Source organism: Notechis scutatus, chromosome 13 (genome assembly GCF_049901735.1).
Source record: "Notechis scutatus isolate UNSWTSFEM ecotype Mainland chromosome 13, rNotScu1.2, whole genome shotgun sequence".
NCBI classification, from domain to species: domain Eukaryota; kingdom Metazoa; phylum Chordata; class Lepidosauria; order Squamata; family Elapidae; genus Notechis; species Notechis scutatus.
This window is the reverse complement of record NC_142021.1, coordinates 11459324-11471811: the sequence shown is the minus strand read 5'-3', so window position 1 is coordinate 11471811 and position 12488 is coordinate 11459324. Positions and strand designations below refer to the sequence as shown.

At 42.6% G+C, this 12488-nt stretch overlaps 1 protein-coding gene across 1 annotated transcript in view; it reads right to left on the bottom strand.

Moving 5' to 3' along the window:
* Positions 1-12488, bottom strand: part of NCOR2 (nuclear receptor corepressor 2) — a 218467-nt gene that overhangs the window by 164188 nt on the left and 41791 nt on the right. Inside the window, 2 exon segments of the mRNA XM_087942977.1 lie at positions 1525-1696; positions 5046-5173. Of these exon segments, the coding sequence (XP_087799103.1) occupies positions 1525-1696; positions 5046-5173 (300 nt within the window).

The following is a 12488-nucleotide window of genomic DNA, read 5'->3' as shown; positions in this document are numbered from 1 at the left end:
AAACTGTTTGGGACTCATTACGGGTGGTGAATGCATATAATTCATAGCCGTTGAAATAAAAACAGGGTTTTTGGGAACAGCATGTGATTGTTACTGTCTCAGGAAGCCTTGGTCAGAACACCAGGGGCCAGGTCTCTCCATCATCTTGGCAGGCCCCTGAACATGTCATGCCCTGGCGGAGACTGACTCTGAGGGAGAGGAGGAACAGCCAACAGGGAGTGAAAGTTTGGCTCCGGAGGTTGTGGAGGAGGCTGGGGAAGGGCAGAGGCCAGCTGAGCAGTCAGAGGAGGACCCAGGCCAATCCCCTCTACATCCTAGGGCACGCAGGGAGGAGAAGAGAAGGGAGAGACGTGGTCTCCTCAGGAGGAGAGGGCCTTGATCCTATTCATGGGCTGCAGGTGTGACAACTGAATAAGAGTTTGGACCTGCGTACTGGCAAACGCTGGAAACAAAGCATGTAAATGTCTCCAGTTTATAGTTCCTCTCTGAGTTTGGCATCCTTCCCAGTGTGTGTTCTGATATCAGTGGACATCTTCAAGCCCTTATCTTCCCTGGTTTGTGTTGTTTTTTACTCTTTATAATTTATAGGCATTTCCTCCTTCTTGTAACTGTTTGTGTGGGAGTTTTTTTTTGTCTCCCGTCAAGGATATTTGTAGCTTGGAAGCAATGTGAATGAATAAAAGGGGCTTCGCCTGTTTTTTGTGACTGTGTTTATTTTGTATCCCACCCTGGGTCATCACAGAACATCTCAGATGACCTATTCATCCCCACCCCCACCTCTCACCCCCCAACGCACGGGATTTCGCCATCCCAGCTTCTGCCAAAGTTGAAGCATGTCCAACCTCCAACTCAGACAAACCTTCGAACAGTAAACAGCTGCTCTATCAAGGAACCACCAAGAAATACTCCCACCAACACGGACAGGGCAGGCCACTTGTATATAAACAGAGAGCAAACCCCACACCCTTCTAGACACTGATGATGTTACGTAGTTGGATCATGAAACGTCTGCAAGAAAACTACCAAGCTATGAGAGCACCAAGGAACCTACAGTCCTCCTCCTCCTCCTCCACAAGCCCAACCTCCTTCTAGCACTGATGATGTTACGTAGTTGGGTCGTGAAACATCTGCAAGAAAACAACCAAGCTCAGAAAGCACCAAGGACCACATAGTTGTCATCCTCCTCCCCCATCTTCTTCTCCACTCCAAACCCCACTCCCTTCTAGCACTGATGATGTTACCTAGTTGGGTCATGAAACGTCTGTAAGAAAACCAACCAAGCTCAGAGAGCACCAAGGACCCCACAGTCCTCTTCCTCCTCCCTTCCTCCTCCCTTCGTCCTTCTGCAAACCCCATTCCTTTCTAGCACTGATGATGTTACCTAGTTGGGTCATGAAACGTCAGCAAGGGCCCCTCATTTCAACCCCGAGCTACAAACATTCTATTGATTTATGCCTATAATGAACGGGTTCTATGACAGTCGTAATTCAAGGTTTCTCTGTACAGCTTCTCTTTCCAGCTTACCCTGGAGAAACCCTCTGTTCCCGCCTGGCTGAGCAGAGTCGGAGGCCTCAGCAGCGGCTCCTGTAACAGCTCCATCCGAGGCCGCTTGGTCTCAATGAATTCGATTTCCGACGGTTTGCTCAGATCCGAGAGATAGGAATGGGACTCGGCCCGAGCGTGCGTCTCCTGGGATCTGCAGGGAAGAGAACAGAGAACGGGACAAGGAGCTCCAAGCCGATTGATTTTAAATGGGTATTTTTTTTTTAGACCGTTTCTCCCAATACAATTCGTTAAAGTGCTGGTGACCTTCTACCGCTGCACCATAGAGAGTATCTTAACTTACTGCACCTCTGTATGGTTTGCCACTTGCACAGGGGCAGATAGGACAGCGCTCCAGAGGGTGAACCTCATTCCCCCTCAGAGGATCATGGGTTGCCCTCTCCCCTCTTTGGAAGAGCTTTATAGCTCCCGCTGCCTTAAGAAAGTTCAAAATATCCTCAAAGATCCATCTCATCCTGGGCACCCCCTTTTTTTGAACTATTACCATCTGGCAGACGGTACAGGAGAATAAAAACAAAGACAAACAGGCTGAAAAACAGCTTCTATCCCAGGGCAGTAGCTCTGTTGAATTCTACTGCGTAGTGCAGTGTTGGTGCTGTGTTGGGGGGTTTCGGTTCAATGTGTGAAAAGTGAAGGATGTGTGTTTGTGTTTATTTTCATGGTCATGATGTGCACTGAAGATGGCGTTTGATTTTGTAGTACGAGGTACAATGACAATAAAGTCAACTAAACTAAAGCCATCTTTATAATCTTAAAAGAAAGCTTCACAAGCCTCAAAGGCAAACTCCAAAGTTGAACTAAGAAAGCAATAAGAAAAATTAAAAAAAGAAAATATTGTATTTTATATTCATCAATAAAAGCCGGCTCCTTAAGGAATCCAACATCACGGTAGGAGCAATGCAAAATATTATTATTATGAATGAAAGCAAATATATTGTCAGTATATTCATGAACTGGAATAGAGTTTGGTAACAAGGTCAGCCAATGAATAGGCATAACAACTAAGTCAGCCAATGAGAACTGTTTGGAAACTGAAACTGGAAGTAGCCCAGGTGTGGCTCTATATTAAGCTCTGCAGCTCTGAAGCTATGTTGAATTCTGAGTCTGTCTATTGAAATGAAACTGTTTCTCTTCTCTTTTGCTTGCCTGCTGAACTAAAGTAAAAGAGAAACTAACATGCTTGCTTGCTGAAGATTGGAGCTCTACTCTGAAGTTACTTGCAACATGTTTATTTCTGTCTGAGTTTGCTCTATGTTAAGAGAAATCTACAACTGGTTTGTAAAATCTACTTATTATGTTTACAAAGACGTTAAATGAAGCATCAGCCATCTGTGTTTATTTTTCTGGCGCTAAATTAACGCTGCAAAACTTTGAATATATTATGTGTCCCAGGATGATGATGCGAGATCGAAGGTGGGTCAGTCACCGGAACCAGATATTTATTCTTCTTAGCGTCCGGACTTACGGCGGAGCCCATCTTTGGGGTATTTCCCTCTACCAACATACAGGCTTTTGGGCTGTTCTGTGAGTCATGTTTCAGTAGAGGGAAATTCCCTGAACTCCGGCATGAGTTCGAACGCTTGGAAGAGTAAATCTCTGCTCCCAGTGACCGACCCGCTTTTGTGGCCTGTTGGCTGCTGGTCCATCCAGCAGCCCAATCAGAGGAGGAGGAAGAGGAGGCATGCGAGTCAGGGTCAGCATCAAGACAATCTGGGAACTCCAAGGGGGAAGAGGAAATAGAGCTGGCAGAGTGTCATGCCCTTGGTAGAGTCGAGGGAGAGGAGGAACAGCCGACAGGGAGTAGAAGGGTGGCTCCGGAGGTTGTGGAGGAGGCTGGGGAAGGGCAGAGGCCGGCTGGGCAGTCAGAGGAAGACCCAGGCCCATCCCCCCTTCATCCTAGGGCCTGCAGGGAGGAATGGAGAAGGGAACAATGTGGCTTATGGGAGAGGAAGCGGCCATGATCCCCCTCATTGGCTGCAGCTGGGGGGAATAGTATAAAAGAGGGGCGTTTAAAACACAGCATTGCTAGAAGCAAAGTGTGTTTTATTCCTGGCTGAGGTTTATCTTGGTTGGCGTTCTTCCAACGGACTGTGCCTTCTTCTCTTCTTGAAGTTTGTAATTAATGATCCTGGTCTGTTGTGGAACTTCCTTCAGTGGGGTTTGTTTTGGTTTTTTTTATTTCTCCGTTATCTGTTCTTTTGAGTTTGGACTGTATTTCTTTCTTTTGGAGACTATTTTGGAAAGAGTTTAATCTCCAACTGTGAACGATTGAACAGTGAAGCCAAGTTGGAGGCATTAAAGGAAATTTATTTATGTTTGGGAATTTATGACATGTGTGCTGCTTCCTGGGATATCACACAGAGAGATAGAGACAGAGGTGGAGTCTGGGCCATCCGTCAGCCCTCAGATGGAGAGTCAACAGCCCCCAGGTCTGGACGTGGCTGATGAGGAAGAGGAGGAACAGCTGGGTACAGTGCCTGATGCACGGATGCACAGAAGGCAGTGGAGAGGAGAGCAGTGGAAATCTATGGGCCGGTCCTTGGAACGGAAGAGCCACTGCTGCTAGCGAGACTCCACCCTAGCTCTGGGGATAAAAGGCAGGGAGCAGAGATAAAAAGGTGTGGCAGACAACTATTCATCTCCCTGCCGGACGGACTTCTTAGCCTGCGTTGAGAGAGGAACTTTTTGCCGGGGCTGCTGGCGCTCCTAATAAAGGGCAACATTTATTTAAATACAGAGGGTTTGTCGTGTTTGGGGAGCCGGGTCCAAACACCTTCGATCTCGCAAAATATTATTGTACGATGTCACAAACTCTGCCATACAGAGTCTTCAACTTACGACTATAATTGAGTCTGGCAATTACAACCGGTTTAAGTCGTAAAGCGGATCATCGCTTGATCGTGGCAGTTGTGACGCGCACACTAGGGTTGTCTAGTGAATGCAATGATGGTCCAATTGTCACTGTTTTGAGCAAAAATTGTGGTAACTGCAGCCACGTGACCAGTTGTCCAGCACACAGATGGTCTTTGTCCGTGTGTGTGTGTGTGTGTGTGTGTGTGAGAGAGAGAGAGAGGAGAGAGACAGAGGGGGAGAGGAGAGAGAGGGAAAGAGAGAGGAGAGAGGGAGAGAGAGAGAAGCAAGAGAAAGGGGGAAAGAGAGGAGAGAGAGAGAGAGAAGAGAGAGAGAGAAAGGGAATGAGAGAAAGGGAAGAGAGGGGGAGAGAGAGGGAAAAAGGGAGGAAGAAAGGGAAGGAGAGAGAGAGAGGGAGAGAGAGAGAGAAAGGGAAAGAGGAGAGGAGATGAGAGAGGGAAAGAGAGAGGAGAGAGAGAGAGGAGAGAGGAAAGAAAGGGAAAGAGAGAGAGGGACAGAGGGGGAGAGAGAGGGAGGGGGGAGAGAGAGACTTCAAAACTGGGTCCTAAATATCTTTTGGGAAGAAAAAAATCTGTTGGAACCTCAAATGCGTCCCATTTCTTTAGTCTTACCTTTCATTTCCCGGCTGAAATTCGGATAACAAGGAGGGCCTGCGTCGTTGCGGGTGTAAGAGAGATCCTGGGGGCAGGTGGGAAGTGTATTCTCTGGGATGGTGCTGATATTCCAAGAGACTCACATCCTAAAACAGACGACACAAAACCAAGTCATAAACCTTCAGGTCGAAATCATATATATAGATAGTCCTCGACTTACAACAGTTCTTTTTTTTTTTTTTTATGTGTGTGTGTGTGTGTGTGTATATACACACACACACACACACACACAAACATTTTGAATACAGTGTATTGTCAGGGCATATCATTTGCAGAGAAGCAAAGAAAGAACATAAAGAAAAATTAACATATATACTAATAACAATAATAATAGTATAACGTTCTGCTGATTCGGTTCTATAGACGAATGATTGAGTCTGTCATCTGCACCTCTATAACTGTCTGGTTTGGCTCTGCAACCCAACAGGACAGACAGAGACTTCAGAGAGTAATTAGGGCTGCAGAAAAAAAAACAATTGCTACCAACCTGCCTTCCATCGAGGTCCTGTACATACTGCACAAGTCAAAAAGAGGGCTGTGAAAACATTTACAGACCCCTCACATCCCGGACATAAACTGTTTCAACTCCTTCCCTCAAAACAACGCTATAGAGCCCTGCACACCAGAACAAACAGACACAAGGAGAGTTTTTCCCCAAACGCCATCACTCTGCTAAACAAATAATTCCCTCAACACTGTCCAACTATTTACAAAGTCTGCACTACTATTACTATTAACCTTTTCATCACTCCTTATCACCCATCCCCTCCCACTTGTGACTGTATGACTGTAACTTTGTCGCTTATATTCTTACAATTTATATTGACTGTTTCCTAGTATGATTTGATTGCTTATCATATTCCTATGACTATCATTAAGTGTTGCACCTGATGATTCTTGACTGTTGACGAATGTCTCTTTTCTTTTATGTACAGTGAAAGCATTTGCACCAAGACAAATTCCTTCTGTGTCCAATCACACTTGGCCAATAAAGAATTATATTCTATTTTATTCCATTCCATTCTATTCCAACAGAATTCCATTCCATTCTATTCCAACTAGATTTCTCTTTATATTAGCTTATTTGTGATTCTGTTAGTTATATTGGCATATTTTAAATTATAAACCATCTTTATATTTAATTCATACATAGCAATAATCTTTCTTCATCTAATTTCTACCTCTTATCTCTAGCCACTCGTAAAATCTATTCCATGTTAAATAATATTCTGTGTCTTCTTATCTTTTATTTTTAATATCCATCTCTGTACAGTCTAATATTTTCCAAATTACATCCTGATCAGATGAAGTGTCCTCATTTTCCCAATATTGTGCAAATACAATCCTTGTTGCTAATATATGCAAAACTAGATATATAGTTCCCTTATCACATCCCCTTTTGTTGGGCATTATACCCAACAAAAATATTTCTGGTTTCAGATCTATATGTTGCTTGATCATCTTTTCCAACCATGTATGTATTTTCATCCAATATTTTCTTGCTTTCATTCAGGTCCACCACATGATAATAAATACCTGGGATCTGATGACACTTCCAACACTTGGCGGACATATTTGCTAACATTTCTGCTAATCTTGCCGGTGGCAAGTGCCACCTATAAAACATTTTATACAGATTTTCTTTATATGCAGTAGCCCTTGTAATTCCTATCCCAAAGTTTTTGCCAATTATCTAATTCTATAGTATAATCAAAAAATGTTGCCAGTACAATCATTGTTTCTTTGACTTATTCCTTTTCCATTTTATAACTTAATAAGTAGTTACATATTTTTGGATCAGTTTTATCTGCCACTAATAATATCTTATCAAATGTTGTTGGTTCTTTGTAAAACCCCATGTTTTTGCATCTTTCTTGTATCTCGACTGTATTTGAAGTTGCAACCACCCAGCTAACTCTTTTCTTTCCGCAGGTCCAGAACTGGAAACCAAGGGGTTGGGTTTTCTGTAACCTCCTGATGAAGCCTCAGCAGCGAAACTTAAGAGTGATGCAACAAGAGAGGAAACCCACAGTTTGAGGAAACATCTTCACACTTCAGTGCATGGGAGAGTCTGGAGAACTTTGAGGTACTGTGAAGGCTCCATAATGTATACATCTAGGTCAAAAGTACTCAGGAAAAAAAAGGAGAAGTAAAGAAAACCCCTAGTCAACCACTCTTTGGTCAAAAGAGAAACTTCCTCAAAATTAACGGTCATCTTTAGAGTCAAAACCACATCAACTGTACCAAGATATTCTCCAGAAGTTTACATCTTGGTTAAGATTTCCTTCCTGGTCTGTTTTCTTTTTCCCACAGTAGTTGAGTTATCCCTGCTCTGCCTTCATTTCAAGACACTATATCTCTGTCTGGACCACCTCCCATCCTCAGACTCCCACTCCCACAGGGTCTGACCTCAGGTTTGCACTTTAGGCATAAGGATAAAAGTCAGACCTCAATGACGAACTCTTTGCAGGAAGCAAAGTAGTTCAAGATATTCTGAGTCCTTCTTGAAAGCTCTGCGGATTCTGGTCGTTTTTTTTCTGGTACTAATTAATTTGGATACTTCTGTTTTTGGCAGCATTCCACAGCACTGACAGGGGTGTGCTTATCTGTTTAAGTTAGTTGTGGCTGTGAATGGAAATAATTCTCAGTGTTGCATTAAAATAGGCTTTGCTTTTAAAACAAGTTTGTGTTTAATTACGTTTGACGAAGCCTGAGTCAGAACAGGTTGCCTTAACCACACACTTCCTGACAGAAGCTACAATGGGTTGGCTTTGCAAACTATCTTAAGCGCCCTGTCATGGCTAACTAACCCAATAAAGGGCTGGACTCACCCAGTGTGCTAACCCAGATCAAGTTGCAAATGGCCATAGATTTCTTTGCAACTCAATTAAGCCATTCCTTAATTCGTCTGGGAATAAAAAGACGTTACCTAGTTTGGGTCCTGAAATTTCTTCAGGAAAGCAGCCAAGCTCAGAGAGCACCAATGACCCCTCATTTCAACCCTGAGTTACACATATTCTCTTCTGTTGGTACTGATGATGTTACCTAGTTGGGCAATGAAACGTCTGCAAGCAAACTTGGGAGGACACCAAGGACCCAACAGTTGAACCTTCAGCTACAAATATCTGTTGGTACTGATGTAAGGCAATGAAATGCCTACAAGTAACCATCCAAGTTCAGAGAACACCAAGGACTCCATAGTTGAACCCTGAGCTACAAATATTCTCTTCTATTAGTAGTGGTGATGTTACCTAGTTGGGTCATGAAATCACCTTCATTTAACAGCCCCATATTCCCTTGCGAGGTGGAGTCTGGGCAACTGAATGGAGCTAGCAGATTGTTTTAATGGCCAGATGCCCTTCCTGTCGCCGTATTCCTTCTCCTCCTGCTTCCATTGATGATATTACCTAGTTGGGTCATGAAATGTCTGCAAGAAAACCTCCAAACTCAGAAACACCAAGGATCCCACAGTTCAACCCTGAGCTACAAATGTTCTCCTTTATAGAATTAGGATAGGATAGGATAGGATAGGATAGGATAGGATAGGATCTGGAAGGGACCTTGGAGGTCTTCTAGTCCAGCCCCCTGCTCAGAATATAGAATGGAATGGAATATAAAAAATAGGGAGTAGAGTAGAGTAGAGTAGAGTAGAGTAGAATAGAATAGAATAGGAAAGAATAGAGTAGAGTAGAGTAGAGTAGAGTAGAGTAGAGTAGAGTAGAACAGAATAGAATAGAATAGGAAAGAATAGAGTAGAGTAGAGTAGAATAAAATAGGAAAGAATAGAGTAGAGTAGAGTAGAGTAGAGTAGAGCAGAGCAGAGCAGAGCAGAGTAGAATAGGAAAGAATAGAGTAGAGTAGAGTAGAACAGAATAGAATAGGAAAGAATAGAGTAGAGTAGAGTAGAATAAAATAGGAAAGAATAGAGTAGAGTAGAGTAGAGTAGAGTAGAGTAGAATAGAATAGAATAGGAAAAAATAGAGTAGAGTAGAGTAGAACAGAATAGAATAGGAAAGAATAGGGTAGAGTAGAGTAGAGTAGAGTAGAGTAGAATAAAATAGGAAAGAATAGAGTAGAGTAGAGTAGAGTAGAACAGAATAGAATAGGAAATAGAGTAGAGTAGAGTAGAATAAAATAGGAAATAGAGTAGAGTAGAGTAGAGCAGAATAGAATAGAATAGGAAAGAACAGGGTGAGTAGAGTAGAGTAGAGTAGAGTAGAGTAGAGTAGAATAAAATAGGAAAGAATAGAGTAGAGTAGAGTAGAACAGAATAGAATAGGAAATAGAGTAGAGTAGAGTAGAATAAAATAGGAAAGAATAGAGTAGAGTAGAGTAGAGTAGAGTAGAATAAAATAGGAAAGAATAGAGTAGAATAGAGTAGAGTAGAGTAGAGCAGAGTAGAGTAAACAGAGTTGGAAGAGACTTTGGAGGTCTTCTAGTCCAGCCCCCTGCTCAGAATACAGAATGGAATGGAATATAAAATAGAATAGGGAGTAGAGTAGAGTAGAGTAGAGTAGAGTAGAGTAGAATAGAATAGAATAGGAAAGAATAGAGTAGAGTAGAGTAGAGTAGAGTAGAATAGAATAGAATAGGAAAGAATAGAGTAGAGTAGAGTAGAGTAGAGTAGAGTAGAATAGAATAGAATAGGAAAGAATAGAGTAGAGTAGAGTAGAGTAGAGTAGAGAGCAGAGTAGAGTAAACAGAGTTGGAAGAGACTTTGGAGGTCTTCTAGTCCAGCCCCTGCTCAGAATACAGAATGGAATGGAATATAAAATAGAATAGGGAGTAGAGTAGAGTAGAGTAGAGTAGAGTAGAGTAGAGTAGAATAGAATAGAATAGGAAAGAGTAGAGTAGAGTAGAGTAGAACAGAATAGAATAGAATAGGAAAGAATAGAGTAGAGTAGAGTAGAGTAGAGTAGAGTAGAGTAGAATAGAATAGAATAGAATAGGAAAGAATGAGAGGTAGAGTAGAGTAGAGTAGAGTAGAGTGAGTAGAGTAGAGTGGAGTAGAGTAGAATAGGAAGAGTAGAGTAGAGTAGAGTGAGAACAGAACAGAACAGAATAGGAAAGAATAGAGTAGAGTAGAGTAGAGTAGAGTAGAGTAGAGTAGAGTAGAGTAGAGTAGAGTAGAATAGAGTAGAGTAGAGTAGAGTAGAGTAGAGTAGAATAGGAAAGAGTAGAGTAGAGTAGAACAGAACAGAACAGAATAGGAAAGAATAGAGTAGAGTAGAGTAGAGTAGAGTAGAGTAGAGTGAGTAGGTAGAGTAGAGTAGAGTAAACAGAGTTGGAAGAGACTCTGGAGGCCTTCTAGTCCAACCCCACCTGCCTAGGCAGGTTAATTCATACACTCCCCTATAGCGATTCTCAATGCCTGGAGATGCCACCTCATTCATCTCAAAAGCTTCCAAAGGGTACCTTAGAACCCTAGAATCACAGCGCTGGAAGGGACCCCAGGTCTTCTAGTCCAACCCCTTGCTCAAGCATGAGACCTTACGCCATCCCGATCAAGTGGTTGTCCATCCAGTCTAGTTTTGAAAACCTCCAGTGAGGCAATTTCTCTTCACTTCTAAGCTGGGTCTCTCTTGGACAAGCTTCAACCCATTCCTTCTTATCTTGCCTTTCTGAGGTAGGGCTGAAGAACAGTGGTGTGAACAGCGGAAAGAGAGTCAACTACTGACCAACCACTTCTCTGCTCAGTTGATACTCTGAACTCAACAACACGAAGCAAAGCATCTCCCACAGTTGTTGGAGAGCGCCAACGTTTTCAATAAATCACCATGATACAGGGATCCCTAAAGTGGATCCCTAAATCCCATTAACTATCATCCATAGTGTCAAGGGGGCTATAAGAAATACTACAGAATAGAATAGAGTAGAGTAGAGTAGAGTAGAGTAGAGTAGAGTAGAGTAGAGTAGAGTAGAGTAAACAGAGTTGGAAGAGACTTTGAAGAAAACAATCCATCAACCGTGTAAAGCCATCCAACTAGGCTTCCAACTCTGATGGAGCCCATTTGTTTCATCAAAACATTGTATCTCCCCTTCTTTTACCTTAGAGACTCTTCAGACTTGGCAAACTTAAGGCTTGCGGCCCCTCCAGAATTCCCCAGCCAGCATATGGGGAACATCACCAGAATTTAGCTGGCTGAGTAATTCTGGGTGTTGAAGTCCACAAGCTTTAAAGTTGTGAAGTTGGGAGACCCCTGATGTAAATTATTAAGGGTCTTTCTGGGGAATTCTGGGAGTCAAAGTCCACAAGTCTTAAAGTCATCAAGTTTGGAGGCTCTTGTTGCAGATTATTAAGGGCCTTTCTAGGGAATTCTGGAGTTGAAGTCCACAAGTCCGTTGTAGATTATTAAGGGCCTCTGGAGAATTCTGGGAGTCGAAGTCCACAAGTCTTAAAGTCATCAAGTTTGGAAACCCCTGTTGTAGATTATTAAGGGCCTTTCTGGGGAATTCTGGAAGTTGAAGTCCTCAAGTCTTAAAGTCATCAAGTTTGGAGGCTCTTGTTGTAGATTATTAAGGGCCTTTCTGGGAATTCTGGAAGTTGAAGTCCACAAGTCTTAAAGTCATCAAGTTTGGAGGCTCTTGTTGTAGATTATTAAGGGCCTTTCTGGGGAATTCTGGAAGTTGAAGTCCACAAGTCTTAAAGTCATCAAGTTTGGAGGCTCTTGTTGTAGATTATTAAGGGCCTTTCTGGGTTCTGGAGTTGAAGTCCACAAGTCTGTTGTAGATGATTAAGGGCCTCTGGAGAATTCTGAGAGTAGAAGTCCACAAGTCTTAAAGTCATCAAGTTTGGAAACCCCTGTTGTAGATTATTAAGGGCCTTTCTGGGAAATTCTGGAAGTTGAAGTCCTCAAGTCTTAAAGTCATCAAGTTTGGAGGCTCTTGTTGTAGATTATTAAGGGCCTTTCTGGGGAATTCTGGAAGTTGAAGTCCTCAAGTCTTAAAGTCATCAAGTTTGGAGGCTCTTGTTGTAGATTATTAAGGGCCTTTCTGGGGAATTCTGGAAGTTGAAGTCCACAAGTCTTAAAGTCATCAAGTTTGGAGGCTCTTGTTGTAGATTATTAAGGGCCTTTCTGGGGAATTCTGGAAGTTGAAGTCCACAAGTCTTAAAGTCATCAAGTTTGGAGGCTCTTGTTGTAGATTATTAAGGGCCTTTCTGGGGAATTCTGAGAGTCGAAGTCCACAAGTCTTAAAGTCATCAAGTTTGGAGGCTCTTGGTTGCAGATTATTAAAGCTTCTCTTCTCAAGATGGTTGGATTTCGACAGCTTGGGAAGGTTGCCAGCCATTTCAAGGGCCTCCAACTGACCAGGGAAATTCCAAACAAGATTGAGGAAGTGGGAGGTGGATCTACGCTGCTGATAAATTAATAAAATTAACAGCCAAATTCCCAGAAAAAG